The sequence below is a fragment of the Crocodylus siamensis genome, chromosome 11, assembly GCF_052110815.1.
Source record: "Crocodylus siamensis isolate JL-2025a chromosome 11, ASM5211081v1, whole genome shotgun sequence".
NCBI classification, from domain to species: domain Eukaryota; kingdom Metazoa; phylum Chordata; order Crocodylia; family Crocodylidae; genus Crocodylus; species Crocodylus siamensis.
In genome coordinates, this window is record NC_143405.1 from 41,218,544 (window position 1) to 41,238,052 (window position 19,509).

The 19,509-nt window shown below is 42.0% G+C and overlaps 1 protein-coding gene across 2 annotated transcripts in view; it reads right to left on the bottom strand.

Moving 5' to 3' along the window:
• Positions 1 to 19,509, bottom strand: part of FGD3 (FYVE, RhoGEF and PH domain containing 3) — a 228,930-nt gene that overhangs the window by 33,165 nt on the left and 176,256 nt on the right. For both annotated transcript variants that reach the window (XM_090021259.1, XM_090021260.1), the window contains 7 exons: positions 15,983 to 16,121; positions 14,284 to 14,342; positions 8,504 to 8,650; positions 7,301 to 7,393; positions 5,817 to 5,896; positions 5,383 to 5,413; positions 4,817 to 4,918 (listed from right to left, as the gene is read on the bottom strand). In XM_090021259.1, coding sequence (XP_089877385.1) covers positions 4,817 to 4,918; positions 5,383 to 5,413; positions 5,817 to 5,896; positions 7,301 to 7,393; positions 8,504 to 8,650; positions 14,284 to 14,342; positions 15,983 to 16,121 — 651 coding nt within the window. The remainder of the gene's footprint in view (positions 1 to 4,816; positions 4,919 to 5,382; positions 5,414 to 5,816; positions 5,897 to 7,300; positions 7,394 to 8,503; positions 8,651 to 14,283; positions 14,343 to 15,982; positions 16,122 to 19,509) is intronic.

Sequence of the window (19,509 nt, forward strand, 5' to 3'; positions counted from 1 at the left end):
AAGGACGCAAAATAACAGCCAGTAACTAGGCTGGATCTTTACCCATTCCAGAGGGTGAATCAATTATTAGTCTGGTACTTGTATTGTAGTAGTGCAAAGTTACAACCCCACTATTCCACATCTGTGCAAACATACAGTAAGAGACAAAAGGTGATTGTGAAAACCAGTGGAAGGAGTCAGAAAGGGAGGATGAGGTTAACAGTGACGGCGAAACCCACATCTGCAGATGGGCTCAGAGCCTTTGAAGGCTGTAAACAAACAAGAGATATTCATGGAATATGTAATCATTGCTGGCCATCTGCACAGCCTTTATCAGTCAGTAATTTCAATCAGCACAATAGCAGAGCACAATTACGACTGAATAGTGTCTCCCAGCCCCTAACTTAGCCTAGCTTCCTCCCTGAACCTCTCATATCCCCTCTCCTGGCCATTTCTAGCAGAGGTCAGAGCTTGCATGCATATTTTCAGACTTGAGAAAAAATGTGACATGTACAACTATTCACTTCATACACACAATGCTTTTACCTCCATGCTAGTAACTAGATCCTGCAAATGCATGCCATCCATGTGCAAACCGGGGCTCTGCCATAGCCCATTAATAAAGCGCTTTCATCAATTTTGCTATAGTATAGTACAGACACAGGCAGAACCTAAAAGTCGATCCCTCCTGTCCGATTTGCACATGCAAATGTCTGTTTAAGCCTGCAGAAGACCTGTGCACACCTTTGTAGATGACAAGCAGAAAAGACAACTGGAGGGTTGAAATTTGGATCTGATTTTTATAATTAGACACAGGATCTCTATTTCATAATGAAATCTTCAAATCCTAATTGAAAACACTACCTACAGTAGCTCTGTCCCATGCTGGGATTCAAGCTCTAGACTAAGGTTGGTCCTTTTCTTTCTGAAAGTGGAAAGAACTGGACATGATCTGGCAAACATAAGGGGACTCATTTCTCAGGAGCTCAGGAAGAAGTGGCATGCAGTACCAGCCCAGTTTTCAAATTTGTGTGTTCTTACTAAACCTATTGTGGAACTGAAGTGTTTGGTTTGAGACTAATTTATATTGCTGTGGGTAAAAAACCTGTGTGTTATTAATGTCTGATCTTGGCAAAGCACAAGGCTATGGAAATTCAGTTAAGACAAGTATTAAGAATCATTTATATACAAGACTGACTCTTGTACCTTACAGCAGCCACTATGAACTTCAAATTCTGCATAAATATTGTAACTTATCAGCCACCAAGTACTAAGGTCCTGGAGTAGGAAGTCTCAATATACTTCTGCTTTTTTCCTCCCCATCAGTTTGTAGGGCCCAGTATCCAGGGTTCTCAGAGAAGAGTGAGCAATGGCTCATTCCAATCTAATGCAGAACCGTGGATCACAACCATGGATCACAACAGAACTCAGTGAACTCTTTATATGAATTGATACAAAAGTAAAATACAGGTTGTGAGAACATAGCCATTCTGCCCAAAATCTTCTAATGAAGATGAACTTATCAGTGTAATAAAACTGCTATCCTGAGATTGCCCAGTTTCTTTATTCACACGATCACATGCATCTCTTTTTGATAGCGATTTGTAGCACATTTAGCTTGACATGAGAGCCTGAAGCTGATTACGGTGATAACCCAACCTTTTCAAAAAACTGGTATAAAGAAAATTAGTATGTATATTGCACTCATATCAGCCAGGAAATGAACTAGATTTCTTCCCTGCTTGGTTTTTATGAACTGCTAGAGTATAACATGTAACTGTTTTATTAGCAAAATCCTAAAATAAACTGGAACTTAAAAATATAATATTTTTATAAAAGACAAGCAGACAGTCTCTAACTGAACAAGAGCAAGACTGCCAGTTAATTCAGCTATTTATCAAAAACGACACTGTATTAGAGCATTTTGGCTCTGGCAGTAGCTATGCAGAACCCAAATATTCACTGGCAGTTATTTTTTCTTTGTTTTTTGTCATATTTTAAATGGGATGTTATCAAGTGATTAATAAATGTGCAACGTTGCTTTTTTTGCAGAATGCTCCTCAAGGGTGTCCTGTCCTCACATACAAGTGAGATACCAATGAATCTGTTGTACAAGGGAGAGCTAGGACAGGAAATGTCCCCAGGACTCTGTGTAGATGGATATGGCCTCCCTATTTTGAGATCTGCCAGGCTAGGGACAGACATTATACATAAACTGGTTTATACCTGTAACAGAGCATAAGTTCAGAGCACATAAAACCAGTTTGAGAATGGCTGAAACTGGTTTGAGATGAACCTGGTTGAATGTAGTATCAGACTTAACTGATATGGGTCAAACAGATTTATGCAATATCTGTCCTAGACTCCTTCCTGGTTTAAGTTAAATCAGAGTCCCCCAGCATCCCACATGCTTTACACCCCTGAGCTGGGCTGTGCTGTCTGCTCCAGTGGAGCAGAGTTGACCCCACTGCTCTCCTTCCTAGCCAGAGCACTATGACTGCTATGGCTGGCTGAGGGACTGCAGTGGCTGCCAAGGTTCCACCTGCTCCCCCTTCTCTGCTCTCCCATCTTTCCTCCCCCACGTGGCTGCTCAAAAAGGGATCCCCACTCCTGCCTCTCTTCCACGGCAGGGGCCCTAGCGCAGGGACCCAGCATCTAGTCATGCCCCCTCCCCCCCATTCCATGCTAGATTATGTTGAGAGGTGTCTGTGTGGGTCTCCAATTTCACTGGACCAAAGGGCAGGCAGCTAGTAGCTTGCAAATGCAAATGCACCCTACAGATAAGAAGAGCTTGAAACTAATGAGAGAGATATTTTCTTTTGTAGGACTTGATGGGCTGATAAACTTTTTTCTGACAAGCAACCTGTTGGCCGCTGGCTGCAATCTGTCAGTCTTCAAGGGGGGATAAAGAAAGATGTTAGAAATGACCTGGTTTGCAGACAGTATGAAGAAGCAGGGAGAGGGAGACTGGAAATCCCAGTATCATCAACAGATGCAGGGTCTAGCAATACTCCCACCCCCTGATCAGTGAGCAGGGAAAAGCCTTGGAGGGTGCAGGCAAGGTCAGGGTATACACCCATCCCTAATCAGAGCATCCTGCAGGGGCCTAGCCATGCCCCCACCTCAGCTCAGCATGGTTGCAGGGAAGGGAGGGCTGCTCCAGCACCCCCGGCTTCTAGCCTGAGCCACTGAAGGCATGTCTGAAATGAAATGCAGGCACATCCAAACTGGTTCAAGTTTTGCAGGTTAGACTAACCTATAATCAACCTGTAATCAATTCAACCTCAGGATTTTTAAATGTCTGTCCCTAGCCCCTGTGTCAGGGACAAGCCACATGACCTTTTATTTCAGGAACAAACTCTACTTCCAAAAGGCAGCTGTGCTTCAAGTTCTTCTGAAAATTTCTTCCTCCAGTGCCCTCTCCCACTCTGGCTTTGGTCAATGCCATCATTTCAGTGACTGCCTTCAATCAAGCAGCAGAGGGGACATTATTATCGTCTTCATGTGATCACAGCAACTAAAACCCTTATGGAAAGGTCTTGAAATTAGATAGAGCTGAGACACAACAGAAATCCCTTAGGTTTCTACTCTTAGAAATGTATAGAACTTAATATCGCATTTACTTTTATTCTAAGACAAGTCTGCAACCCCCAGTCAGCATGGGGAGAAAAGCTCCTCATCTTAGATTTGTATACAAAGCAGAGGGGGGAGGGAACAAGGGTGGGGGAGGGGAGGGGAGCAGGAAGCTGCTGAGGCTGCAACTCTGGCCCTGAGCCCAGGTTTGGGCCAGAATCAGACCCACAGAAGCTGTTTGCCTCTCTCTTCCAGTTGCTCACTTCAGCTTCTGCCCCCTGCCCCCTCCCACTGTCAAGCACACAGGGTACAGGGAAATTCCATCCCCTGCTTGATCAATCAGCAGTGCCAATACTGGTGCATGGCCCAGCAAGGGTCAGACTTCCACATGCTGTGCTCCAGGGAGGGAATAGACCCCAAACAGCATCTGACAGTTACATGGGGAGAAAAGGGGGATAAAGAAGCAGATACTGCAGGGAGAAGTGGGAGAAGAGGCAGAGGTTTTGGGGAGCAAGGGAGAAGGGGCAGAGACTGTGGGAAGTTGTGGGGAGGGGGTGCCAGATAAGACAGGAAAGTTTTATGCGTAACAAGTTCAAGACAACCCTCCAATAATTAGACTATCTATCTGGAAAATTATCCAATTTTACAAACTTTCCATATATAAAATCTAATTATTGGGGGGTTGTATTAAATTTAGGGTCAATTTAGATTCGAGTAAATATGGTAGATGTTATTTTTTTACAGGTATTTCAGAACAGTCATAGAATTCTATTGTTGAGATGCATTTACATTTACAAATGATAGTGCTATCAAAACTGCGATAAAGATCTAAAAACTGCCATATTCCTTAGAACTCTTTTAAAATAAAACAGTATGAGAATCTTCTGACAAAATACATGTCTCAAAAAAGATAATAAGCAAAACCCCCAGTCACACAAACATCATTCCAGACAGCCAACCACTCATAATATTGAAGAATTCACTTGTTATGCTAAATGAGCTACTAGTCTGAAAAACATGACTGATGGGCCTCTGCACTGAATTACTCTGATAATATATTTTGTACCTGCATGGTTGGATAACTATGACTGATCTGCATTTCACAATAAAAAAAATGGGGGCTGACTGCATACTAATGTAACATAAAAATCAAGAACAAGACTATTGTATTAAAATAGCATTGGCTGTATATCAGGCCAGGGTAAAGGATATGCAAAATATGGAAAGGAAATATATGTAGATACGTATTCTCTCTCTTACTTACTGATGAGTCAGGAAAGTGCTCATCTTCTTGAGAAAAAGAGCTATTAAAAGCTCTAAATGTTTCACTGTTCTGTTTATGTTTTTCAATTGTTGCTTGAATTACCTGAAATATGAAAGGAAGAACAAAAACACATTACAATATGCGTCCTGGAAAAATTTTCTTATGGAAACTGTTAGGATTATTGCTTCACTGGAAAACTGATATAATAAAAAAAACCCTCACTGCCAAAGTTCTTTGTTCTTACAAAGGTTTTAATCAATCAGTTTTCCACTTTCAAGTATGTACAAACATATCTCAGAAATATGGATCTCCATCTCCATTACAGACATGGAACTGTGTCTTTGGTTACACTAAGTTAGCAAATGAATCAGAATGACAGCTCAGGATTCACCAAGACTATGTGCAACTCTACCCCCTCTCCCCACAGCCCCCACCCAAATCAGACCACACTACCTAACTTCTTAAATTCAAATGCGTGTATTCAAATTCAAACTAGATAATGTGAAAACGGAATGAACTGGGGGATGTAGAAATTTCAATCAATATAAGCAAGTTTGTATCTTAACCTGAATCCATTCTCTCTTCTCGTCTTCTGTCCTACAAGAACAAAAAAACACAAAAAAAAACTTATTGCCTTGTTTTTTGTATGTTCAATGAAACTAAGTATTGACATTTTCACAACTTTACATGTATCAGCAACTTTAATTTTGAAATCAGTTATCCTATAAAACTCATGAAAAATAGACCCTAATATTATTACCAAATATAATTACAAAAAAGTCATAACTTCTTGCTGCTTATTCAACAATGAAAGCAAATCAATGTGACACTTCAGTAGGCTACAACTTAATAACAGCAAATTCCCTTTTTTACATAATTAATCATTGTTATTGATCTTGTAGTTTAAAACTAGATCATTCTAGCACAATCACATCCCTAAATCAAAAATAAATGTGCATATTCATATCCACAAATTCAGAAGGCTGAACAAACATCATACCTAGCTTGTAGTTCCAATGATCTTTTTTTTCCTGTTATTGAAAATGTATGAGAGGCATTTTGCTTGACAATTTCTTGGACCTGGTAGAAATAAGCCAGTATTTCACTCTTCTTCATTTTATTTCAGTCATTTTTAACAGCTCTCAAGCATCACATTCAAATCCTGAATACCCCAAGATGAGATGACTACCCAAATAATACAGCAGACAGCTTGAAATGAGAAAGGATCCCTTTCATTACTTTTTGTACTGTAACAGCACCAAACAGCTCTACTCAGAGACCAGGGCCACACTGAACTTGCTACATATAAAGACAGCAAAAAGACAGTCTGAACATCACAGAGCTTGCAAACTAATTAAGGACTTCCAAGTTCATTATATGAGATAAACAGTTATTTTGTCACTCAACTCTGGGTGGTGGCCATATGAGGGTAAGTCTAAGAAGAGTAGCACTCAGTTGGTGCATCTATACATGTATGAGCTCTAGTTAATGCACATTAAATTTAGTACACCCACTGTGAGGTACTAGAAAAATGTGCATTAAACTGGCTTAATGAGCTTTAACTAAGGCAGACGCTCTTTAAGCACATTGGTCTATTTTAATGCGCATTAAGTAAAAGGCATGGTTTTTTATGTGATGCTTCAACACACATTAAAATAGGCTAATGTGCATCTAAGCACACGTGTAGACGTGCCAGTGCTTCAAAATGAAGAGCAACTGAGAAATGATCTTTTCTTTCTTTCTAACAATTTGAGTTATTGAGAATACTATTGCACGGTGTTGCTATTGTTGTTATGATAACTTATTTCTATTACTGTAATGCCTCTGAGCCCTAGTCACCAGCCCCCATACTCTGTGCAAATACACTTAACTAAAAGATGGATATAAATCTTTTCTTACACTCTGAACTTTTACCTGCAGTTCTAGTCTACAGTATTTCAAGAGGAGAGGTTAGAAAATAGGTGGCATACTTCTATTTATGAGGTACCTGAGGCAACATATCTGAATGCTAATTTCCTCAGTAAAGCCTGAAGAGATCATAGGGAAATAGTGCACAAGCTCACATATGCCCGTGTTAGCCCATAGTCACCAGCTTCAATTGATATGCCCCTTAAGGACATTGAACTAATTTTTGTTTTCTGATTGTATTCTACCAGCCCTTAGGCCTTCAAGTCTGAGCTCATTTCCAAACAGAACCCCAAGCTGCAAAGTAAAAAAGCTGACTACTGCGACACCAATTTAATCTGAGCATCACTGACACTGAAATCCCAGCTCTCCAAGGTGACAGAATTTGCTGAAGGGTTAGCACAGAGAGACAAATAATTCTGTGAGGAGGTCTAGCTGTCTGATTGTCAGAAGCATTACCAGTGTCTGAAAAATAGCTTCAGCCCTAAAGCCACTGTATAGCCCCTCTGCTGGCTACAGAGAAGGACTGTGATTAAGGGTTGGGGGAAGTACAAAAACAGGAAAAAAGCAGATGCGAACCTGCAAGCCTGCAATGTCCATCTTCTCTCGAACACTGAACTTCTGGCCTATCAGCCTCAGTTTTGGCACACAGTATAATACCATGCTGTTGAACTGTAATAGGGGAAGGTATAAATTAGGCAATACAGGTAAGATGGGGTTGCATTTTGACAGCAATATGATTTGGAGCACTGGTCTCCCTCATAACAAAATGCAGCTATCATAAATAATCTGATTTGCTTAATCAACCTCAAAAAGGAAAGAAATTTCTAAGGACAGATTTAAGGTATTGAGTGAAACCACTGATGTCACTATTTGGAGGAAGTGGTCAGGGTGGAAATAATATCAGGCATAGCCATTGTCATCTCCTGCAAATACTTGCAATTATTGCAGGGTTGGGGGCCTATTAGACATCTCTCTCCATAGTGTTTCGGGTCCTGATTTAAATTCTTCTGAAGAAAATTAGAGTTGCTATGCTGATTTCAGCAGAAGTTGGATTATTTCTTGCTCAAGAAGTTTAAAGAGAAGTAGCTTCTTAGGAATGGGATGGGGAACTTACTTCTCTCAAAGAACTTGGCAACTTAAGCGTGGAGATAGGAAGACATGAATGGAAGAAGTTGTCAGGGGAGAGAGATGGCAGGTAAAGAATACAAGGAGGCATAAGGCATAAGGGAACTGGATATAGATGTACAGGTTTCCCTCGCTTTATGCTGTACATGCGTTCCTGGAAAATGGTGCATAACTCGAAGGGAACCCACTTGACAATGTAACAAATAGGGCTACGTTCCAAGCCCTTGACTGTACTGACCCCAAACCCATTTTTACAAGACAATTTTGGTACTCCCCAACAGCAGACAGTGCACAAAGCACAGAGTGGTGGTGAATGTTACCATAATGGGGATGGCTATTACAGAAACATGTGTTGCAGACAACAAGTGAAGAGCACAGATCCATACAGGAGACTATTATTTTGGTGTGCATCACTCCCACAAAGCAGCCGACTGCAGGCTTCCACCACACTGATCGCATAAGAGTGAACTTACCTTGCATATAACAAATTTTTGGTATAAAAGGGTCATCACATAAGAGTGAATTTGCACATACAGAACCCGCATAAAGTGAGGGAAACCTGTATTAGTATTCTGCATTGTGATCAGAGGAAGGAGACCATTGCTGCAAGAGGGAAACAATTAATAGATGCAACACTGAATACAAGAAACTTACCAGAAACAAGTACCTATCTTGAGCTGTACCGTTCTTTGCTGAGAGTTTCTGGATATGTCCTTCTTTAATGAGTTCGTTGGCTGGGTTAACAATATCCTCCTCACCTCCAAGTCGTTCATATACTTCTAAAAGCTTGTTCATCTTTTCCTGTAGGTACAGAAGATTACAACTATTGAACAAGCAATTTAAAAAAACTACTTCTCTTGTTCATTACTTAAAATATTCTTTGCTGTGGAAGCCATAAACTATTCAGACTGGCATGAAATCAAAGATGTAGGGATGGATGTTGAAATATATACCCTTAAAAATAAACTATTATTCCATGCTCCAATACTCTCAGTTCTCTATTGTGGTTACCTTTGAGTCATTCTTTGCTTGAAGTGTAGCAATGGCATCTTTGGCCAGTATATTTGAACATGACTTAAAAGACTTTTTAGATCAGTGGCTCCCTAATTTGGGTTGAGACCCAAATTAGGGTCATGGGGGGTCCGCCCCTTGCTCCACCCCTCTCGCCTGCAGGGCTTTCCCAGTGCATGGTCTGTGGGGGGTCTCGCAGCCACTGCCCCCTGCAATCCCGGCCAGGCTTGGGCTCTGCTGGCACCGCTGGGTATGAGTGAGTTGGTGGAGGGGGTGTGGGTCGTGACCCAGATTTAGGGTCACATCAAAAAAAGGTGGGGAGCCACTGCTTTAGATCTTCATAATTTAAAGTCCTAATGTCAATTCCATCATAGCGAATCTTTGAACCACTGTTCTGTGGTAAGGAAGTAGGGTTCTTCCACTGTGCCAAGGAACACAACACACGGCCAAAGTTAGTCACCTCTTAAATCTTTCTTGGAGTTTGATTTTGATGACAAGTCAACTGTAACACAATATAAACCTTGGCCTATGCTGTCTCCCACAGTCTGGCTAAGTCTAGGTTCCCCTGCAGGATCTCTTCTATCTCACGGCAATACTTCAGCTGCTCTGGTAGTCTCACTGATGCTAATGAAATCTACCTGTAGCATGATGCAGGCTCATCCTCAGTATTTTTACGGAAGGCTGCAATCCCTGAATTTATGGTGGCTCCACAAGGGGCCTTTGCTGGGGTCCAATCACTGCCTTCCCATGCAAAATTTCGTTTATGTGGAGGACCAGCACATGGCTTATAAGTTCTCAAAATATGGTCTTAGTGCAATTTAAGTGTTGCATAGGCCTTGGTTAAGCTCTTTACACAGGAGCTAAATCTGACACTTCCGTAAACACTGTCTCTACCTGCTCCACAAGCTGTCTTGCAAGGTGACTAGATCATCCACTGATATCTGCTACCCCAAGTAGAACAGCAGCTGTAGCAAACAGAAATAGGAAACATTCTTACATCTCCAAGTAGCTGCAAAATCAGCTAAGCAACTGCAGTGTTTGGGGAGTTTCAGTTCTTTTAAAGTGGTAGCAGGTGGATGTATCTTTTAGCAGGTAGATAAATCTTTCAGGGCAAGTGTTCCAAGAGTGAAGGCAAAGGTCTATGCACAAAAAAAAAAATCATATACACACATTTGTGCACAGTACACCAAGTTATTCATGCAGATTAAGTTGGAGTTTGAGAAGTGTTTAGTGCAGTGTGCATACCTGGCACCCAAACATCATGACACCGCACCAACACCTGCCTCTACTGCCACCATGCCCACCAACACACTTAAAATCACCAAAGCAATGCAAAACCAAAAGACAGGAAACAAGCAAGCAGATCAACCAACCAGTGAGAAAAAAAGCAACGTAGTCCATGAAGAGTTTCTCTATCCCCTGAAAAGGGAGAAGAACCAGAGACTCCATAAAGTGCACAAACAGCTTTGCTATTACTAAGCTATTTAGTGTGAAAGAAATGCAACATGGTTTTTTGAAGCAACCAGTTGTGATTTCCTCCAAAATCATCAGGGGAAGCTGCAGAGATTCTTTTAATCCTACTCTAGCAGATTTAGAGTATTTTGCCACAGCTCTTGTACTTCTTTTAGTTCTGTTATGGTTACAGACTCATTTTGCATGGTGATTTGCCTGATGCTTTTGGGTGCACATACAGTGTGTAGCTGTTAGCAATTAGTTATTGGTTTCTACCTGATACAAATTGGCAGTTTCTCCATGAGAAGGGCCGCGCAGTTGCTGCAGGGAAAAAAGCAGTGGCACAAATTCATACCAGTGTTTTTTGCCCTAATACATGTTGGGGCTAGTGTGGGGAAAAATGCTCTTGGTGGGGTAGTGGAGGCTGGGGCCAGTAGCTGGGCTGACCCCAGCAGCCTTGCCTCAGGTTCTGGGTGCCTCTCGGGGCTCCAGCGACAGCAATCTGGGCATGCAGAGTCTAGCTGGCAGCTGGAGCGTGGCTCTGGCCAGCCAAGCTCCAGTTTTTTGCAGCACACCCCCCACTTTTTTTTGGCACGGGCTTTTTTGGCTGGGATCTTCCAGTGTCAAGAAAACTCTGCTGCACTACAAATTAGCAGCACAGTGAATACCTGCATATGCGATGCATACAGTTTGCAGTGCCGCAAAGCACACGTACGCGCCTATCTGGATGCACACATCCGATCTTTCCTAAGGCACTTTTTATGCATTAAATTCCGTTAGAACAGGAAAAGAGGTAGGGTGGTGACAGCGAGCAGGTAGTGAGGGTCTAGTGGTTTGTATACCACATGCATAAACCACTGAGCCAAATCCTGGGATCCTCAGTTTTCTTTCCAAGTTCTCCTTCAGGAAATTCCCACTAACTGCAAGGCAATTCACTACAGTTGGTGTTTCCTGGATGAAGATTATCTAGAACTGATTAAGAACCTGTTTTGCTATGACTATGTGGAATAAATGTAGTTACCCCAAACCTCTCAGATTTCTTACATTTGGATAGCTCTGATAACACCTCTTCCATTGATAACTGCCTCATAGGAGTGTGTGAAGTGGGCCCTATTTGATTTGGATTTGGCCCGAATCAGAGACAGCGATTGGATTAGTTGATTTGGATCACTATCTCTGATTTGATTCAGCCGAATCTGAAGATTCGATGCTGATTCAGAGAGTCAGCGATCTGCACACAGACACAGCTTTAAATGTTTGTTCTACATACCTTGAGGTACGAGTGCAGCTAGTGAACACTGTGATGCTGGGGTGGATGGAGCATCCCACAGGAGTGCAAGGGGAGCCCTCCACATTCTTGGTGGTGAACCCAGAAGTGGACCGGACATACTTCCAGCCTACTCCCAGGTCCAGTGGGGAGCGCACTGGAGGGCCCTCCCGCACCCCCACCCCCAGCTCAGCAATCAGCACCCCCAGACCCAGGAGGCACAACTGAGGATCCCAGGATTTGGCTCAGTGGTTTATGCATGGGGTATACAAACCACTAGACCCTCACTACCTGCTCGCTGTCACCACCCTACCTCTTTTCCTGTTCTAACGGAATTTAATGCATAAAAAGTGCCTTAGGAAAGATCAGATGTGTGCATCCAGATAGGCACGTACGTGTGCTTTGCGGCACTGCAAACTGTATGCATCGCACATGCAGGTATTCACTGTGCTGCTAATTTGTAGTGCAGCACCCCCACCCCCAGCAGATCCAGATGTAGACTGGAAGTGCTTCTGGTCCACTTCTGGCTCTGCTACCGAGTGCGCTGGGGAGCTCCCCTGTGCTCATGTGGGATGCTCCATCCGCACCACCATCACAGCATTCATGAGCCACCGGCTACCTTGAGGTATGTAGAAAAAACATTTAAAGCTGTGTCTATGTCCGAATCTCTGAATCTTTCCAAATCTATCTGAATCAATTTGGAGGGTTCCAATTCGATTCATAGAGATTAAAGGATTTCCTGATTTGATTAGGATTCGGAGATTAGGTTACCAAATTGGGCTGAATCTCCACCGAATCTAGTCAGGGACCAAAGCTTCGCACAGCCCTACTTCCTCATTCCACACAAAACCCACCACTGGGGTAGTGGGGTATTTTTTTCATATTCCTGAAAGTCTATCAAATATCCTATTTTGATATCGCCACACATACCAAGTCCACTGTAGCTGAAATGAAATACCTGTAGTGAAGTTAAAGGCCCAATGTTGAATATACATATATTTGAAGCTATTTCTACCAAAAGAACAGAGAGTTCAAACATAAATAGACGGTTTCTAAATAGTCTTTCTCTGAGACATTTGAAAGGACTCAGACATCAGCTGGTTTCCTCCCAGTAACAGCAACAGGAAACAGCCTTATGATGTCTCAAGGCATAGCGAAGGTGGAACACAGTAATATGGCCGTCAGCCAATTTGACAAGAGGAAGCTATAACTACTTCCTTTAGTTGGGGCAGACAGAGTGTAACAAGTGTGTAACTCAATGCATTGCCAAGAATAATTTGTATTCAAAATAACAAGGCTAGGAGGCTATTTTAGAGAAAGCTGAATAGACAGGCAGGGAAAAAGAAAAAAACCTATGTAATTTGAAATTAAATAAACAGAAGTATAATACAAATTATCTGGGGTGAAAATATATGGCAGTAATTTTAATATTTCCAAAGCAATTTCATAGTAAGATAATATCTTCCAAGAATATCATACATTCTCATTGTATTTCCTTACTGAGATGCTCGACTTTAGGGGCTTGATTTTGACAGGGACGTTACTTCACCTACAAATAATTTGTAGGCACAAATAAGGCATTTATTTGATATTTTAGAAATATTAGATGCACAAATTCCTGAAGACTTTTGCACACATTCAAAAAAGTTACCATCTGCAACCACAGGGTCTATTTTGCACACAATGGATGAAATGCAGTTCTACCTACTAGACATTTTAGTGGACTTAGGCATATAAGTCTGATTCTATTCCACCCTGTTCAAGTCCCTGAAAATCCATTCATGCATCTATTTCTATAACACACCATCATCATACTCTTAATACTGAACCACACTAAAGCAGAAATGAGGAGGAAAATAGGATTGCATTTAGGTGCCTTATGTCCCTTTACATGCCTAATAAATGGAACTGAATCTGGCCAAAAGCACATTAAAACAGGTCCATGGAAGCCTGATTAAAGAACTGGCCTGATATTTTAAGACAGTAGTTGGCACCTTTTCAGGTTGTGGGCCAGAATGATTCATTTTGGGTCAGAGATGGGCAGGCAGGTGGGTGATAGAGCCTGGCCACTGCCTTTTCTTTTCTCCATGGTGGCAGAAGGAGAGCTCCCCACCACTGAACGCTGCTTAAGCCCCAAGTCTGTGGGCCAGATGACATGGTTTTGAAGGCCAGATTCAGGCCACTGGCCACAGATTGCTAAATCTGTTTTAAGATGCAGAATTTTCCACAGATGCTTCAGATATTCAGAGGCATCCAACTTCAGATATTTAACACCAAATTTTCAGAAACAGGTCTGCAGCTTTGCATGCATACACTAGATGTTTTTATGCAGATAAAAGACTGCAGGTCTAAAAAATTACAAAATTACAGGTGAAAAGCCACAAGCATGCTTTAGCAGCAGAACTTGTTCATATACTCTTAATGTCACATTTTTTCTATGAAAGACAAGGATAATTTTTGTGAAGTTTTTTAATTTGCAAAATGCTTCCCTGCATTCCAGTTCTTTAACCAACTGTTTGTAGACCTGTTTTATGGTAAACGTGGGAAATAGGGCCAAGATAACTTGCTTTCTATTTAAATCCAGATATACTGTATTTGAATTTTTTTCCAGCCTCTCTCTAATAGCAATGAGAGGATCATTGATTCAACTAGGGATCTTAGTTAATGGACCAGATCACGATTCTCTTGAACAGTTTCTACTCACCATCTTTCGGATGGCTGCATTTGAATGGTTTGCTGCTGTGGAAATGAGCTCCAGCGATTCTGCAATAAAGGTAGCAGCAGTTATACATTCTAAAGATTAATAGCTTAATAGCACCATTTTTATTTGCCTGATAGGTATCCTTCTGTGGCAAGAAAGCTGTTACAGAAGAGCGACTGCTTTCTTTTTTTCCCTGAATAACAGAACACTTGTTAGCCCGAATACCTGGAAATGCATTTTCACATTTAGCAGGTCAACATGCACACAATGATATTTCACTTCACTTCTTTACACACCCAGACAGGAAGCCAAATTAAATGAGAGACAAAGTGGACAATTTAGGAAGTACTCTCCTTCAGTCTGCATGTGCATATGTTGACGTGCTTTACTGAAGCAGTGCCTGTGTGTGAATTGCCAAGGCTCACACTACATGATAGACTCTTCTTGAGGGGATTACAAACAGATTTTTGTCTCCCCAGTATTCATGACATGTGGCTTGTATCCTCAGAAAACATTCCTAAAACAAATTATTTTTTCCCCACAAGCCATCACAAAGGTGCCCTTTTATATTTGGACAGAAGCAAGCCAAGGGGTCAAACCTGAATGCACAACGTCTCTGAGCAGAGACTTATTGTTTTTATTTGCTAACGCTGTCCTGATTTCTAGTAACACAGCATCCAGCTAGCAGTAGTTCCGCTGACATCTTCCAATGCTGGATAAAATCACCTGGTGATTACTTGGCTAGTATTTTAGTTAACTAGGGTTACCATATTTCCAGTTCCAAAAGAGGACACCTGTCAGGGGGTGCTTCGCTCCCAACTCACAGCCCCCTGGCACTGCTGGTGCCCCACACTTCCAACCCACAGCCCCCTGCCCCCCAGTGCCCTGCTGCTGTCCCTCACTCCAGACCCACAGGCCCCCACCCTCCTGGTGGCCCTTACTCTCAAGCCACAGCCCCCACCCCAGTGCCCCATATTCCTGACCTGCAGCCCCCTGGTCCCCCCAGTCCTGTTGCCCCCTCCAGCAGGCCACAGCACAGAGGCTCCGACTCATGCAGGTGGTGGCAGAGCGAATCTGGCTTGGCTCAGGCTGGAAGGAAGAGGAGGGGATGCCTGTGGCACCCCTAACTCTGGGCTGGGCTCCTGCATTGCACCAAAGGCCCCAGAGGTCTCCCAACCACCCCACCCTTGAGAGCATGGGCACTAGCCCTGGTGCTGCCAGCCTGGCCATGGAGCTTCCCACCACCTCTGAAAGGGCCCTTCCACCCCGCTTCCCCACTGGAGGAGCAGGTGCCCCCCACCATGACCTGCCACAGGCCCGCAGCCTGGACAGCTTCCCCTAGGATCAGCGTGAGCGCGTGTGAACATGGACACAGGCAGTCTTCAAGCCCTGCCCTCCAACCCCCAGTCCCCATATCTGCTCCCATCAGCGGAGCAGAGCAAAATCTCAGACACTTGTTCAAATTTTTAAAAAAACAACGCTGGGCCGCAGATGCGAGGACCCAAAAAGACAATGTGTCTGGGAAAACCTGGACATAGGGTAACCCTAAGTTAACTCACTTCTCTGTTTCTGCAGTTGCCCCCTTTACTTCTTGGACTATTTGAAGTTATAAGTAAAAGACAGCACAAAATATGACTCCTCATATTTTGTGTAGTTTGCGTGTAGTTCATGTTCATATGCAGATTGTGGAAGCTGTACTTACTTTCAGCATCTTTCCTGTCTGGTGACTCTTCTGGTAGTTTCTTTAGATAATCCTTGAGAAGAAGCTCATAGCGAGGAATTCTCTGCACTGGTTCAAGCATATGATGTTGCAGTGTCAGGTTTCCACACACCTCCTGTTTCTGTAACCGCCCCCCCCAAAAGCATTTTTTTTATTTATACAGTTGCTTTTAACTTAAGTTTCTCTTTAAAAAGTCACATTTGTAGCTATGTAATGAAATGAATAAAACTGAGTAGAGCTGAGATGGACAAAAATAACAGTTGAAGATAAAAATCTGTCCCTTGCTCCTCTCAACTTTTTTGAAGATTTACAATGCTATTCCCCTGTTTTCAAAATGTTCTCTCTCTCCTGTTTTGCAAAAGATTCTCAATGAGGACCTGTCTAAAAATTGACCTCAAAAGTCTAAAAGAATAAAAAATTCCATGACTGATACAATTAACATGAAAGGATAAGATACCTTTTATCCCTAACTGGCATTATTGTCTGAAAAAGCACAGTGATTAAAAATACCTCATTTGTTCAGGTATAAGGGGTTAAGCAGGTCACTGTAGTCCTTGCTTTGCTAAACCAACCACAGGCTTGATCAAAAGGTAGATAATTGTTTAATAAAATCATATGCATACTCAATCAAGGAAATTCTATGGTCACAGTATTTGAATGCTTTCAAAGCATTCACGTTCACAACAGCATCATCAAGTGGGGAGGTAACAGTTCCACTTACAGGTGGAGGAAATGAGGCATAGAAAGATTAGGCAACTGCTGCAGGGCACACAGGAAATCTCGGGTCGAGTCATGAACTGAACCAGGACTCCAGAATCCTGCAGAATCCAGCTTCATTATCTTAACCTCAAAAGGAATTTCTTATTCTATAGGGTTAGAAACTCCGTTTACATTTTAATTTACAGGCATTCTTGCATACATACTGGCCAATGCCTGCTTTACCACTCCATCCAGGAAGAGCACAGACCATATGCAAACACTTCCTCAGCCTGACAAAGGGTGTTTGTGCCCAAAAGCTTGCAAATAATTTTTTTTCCTGTTTGAGTTGGTCTAATAAAATATATTGGATTTACCCAAAGAACTGTGTCTGCCTATGTCCTTAGACCAACACAGCTATGACCTATACCCCTTCAGCTTATCTAGCACTAACTTTTGGTGTATTCAGCTACTTCTGTTCAAATACTAGCACCCTGTTGATTTCTGTACTCTGCTTCTACTGATAGATCAGGTATTTGCAATATTTCTCATAAATATTACAGCCTAAGACATAATGCTAATTAGACTGATTCTGGAAGCAAGGGCTGGGAGATAATGAGACAAATGCCTGACAGAATAATATTAGCCATCTTTCCAGTAATTCTAAGATATAAATTTACTTTTTTTTAAAAAACCTGTCACTGTGTAGCAGAGTGAACAATATTTCTGTTTATAGTGCCTGAGAATTTATTATCTTTCAGCATTTTACAGCATAACATTTCCCAGAAGCCATAATTGAGAGGAAAATAATTAGATTCCAGGAAGAGTAAGAGATATGCAGCATTACATTACTCCTTATTAGCTCTTGTGTCTTATTGCATCATACCCCCAGCTCCATGAGTGACAATATGCTCCTAATGCTTTTCTCAAGCTAACCTTCCAAGCCAGTCTTCTTATTGCCTTTCTAAAGATTTGCTTCCATCATGTTACAGAAAACTGCCAACAGATCATGGCTAGTTGCAGTAGTGTATGTTTCACATAACTACATTAGACTGACGCACATTCACACAAACTCTTAGGATATACTAATATTTGTAAGCACAGATGACAAAATGCAAGCACAGAGAAATGGGACATAGAAATAACTTTCAACTGATGCTCCTGTTATACGCGATTCACTAACAATAAGCAGATACGTTAATTCCTAAATGTAAGGAGCAACATCAGCTATACTAAGAGACCTTGTATCATAGCACACAGGAACCACAGGAGCAGGTCTACGTATGTACCAACCTGAGGTGGAAGATCTGTCACATACCTAGTGCATCTCTCTGTCAAGATTTCTCAAGATGAGTAACAGTGATGTTACTGTTCTACGAGAAGCTCAGGCTGAATGCTATGCATAACTTGCAACATGCACAGTTCATGGCTATGAAGAACATGAGGTATGAAGCATATAGTCTCAGTTCTAGAGGAATCCAAGACGGTGGGAATCTATTGATATGATATGAATCAGATAACTGATTATAACACACATCTATAAACCTCCCAGTTTTGACTGGCTGATGCCTGCATTACCATCTTCCCAACCTGCTGTGTATGTTGGTGACTTTTACAACCACCACTCACAATGGAGCTATTCTGGATACAAGACAGCTGGTGAGCAGCTCATAATCTGTGCTTGGTTTGAGATGTCTATCTTCTCTTTAATTCTAAATAAAAGGGCTACTTGTTCAGCCAGGTGGAACCCTAAACACAGCCCAAACCTCTGCTTTCTAATAAAAAAACAATAGTGGCATTCTTCCATAAGATTCACAAACAGTGCTTGGATACTTTCCTTGCAGCCAACACTGACCCATTATTTCACATATCAACTTTGAAATATCACTGACTGAACCAATGCCAAAATCATATTGTAATTTCTGCAAAGTCAACTGGGCTACATACACTACAGAAGCTAAAGATAGAATCAGCTCAAGCTTTGTTCAACTTCTTATCAAGGCAGCTCTGATACATTTACTGTGGCCATTATACTCCTTCCTGGCAACAACAGACAGAAGCACTCTTCAAAACAGCTTGAAAAAGAATGTTGATCCGGACACAATAAAAGCACTGAAGAGTTGTTGACCTCCATCTGCATGAAGACATGGAATGACATGGTAGATACTTTTGGACTTCATTCATTCCAGTGGCAAAGCCATAATGAGCAGATCTTGTAAAACATATCAATCAAAAGTAATGGGCAATGTGATCCCTTGATACCTTCTCCAAACCTGAAAAATGAAAACTGAAGAGGTGATCAAACAAAAGATCCAGAAACAACTTTCCCTAAGCATCTGACAGTGGTGAAATGGAGCACTTGCCATCACCAAATACTAGCCAGGAAATCAAAAGGACCCTTAGGGCTACAAAAACCCACTCAGAACGACAGCATTTATCTCAAAGTCCTCAAGAAGTGTGGGCCACAGGATGAGCTTAGCTGTATGTTTAGGGCAGATCCCAAATGCTGGCATGGGGGAATAGCCTTTGCTCCCTTTAAACATGGGAAAGCACCCATAAGAACCAACATCTACCCACAGTTTGAAAGTGAATAGAGAAGGTTTAACAGTCCTGTCCTGTTTTAGTCTATCTTCAGGGGTGTCCAGCCCAAGGACCCCATATCTATCTACGTTAAGATAAAGACAGAATATTTTCAATACTGGAAGCTCTGCCCCAGTGCCTCCCCAGCTAAGCAGCAGTCTATCACCTAAACAACAAAATTGTCAGTGAGCCACTCAGTGTCACCATTTGCTGTCACTAATTTGTGAAGAACC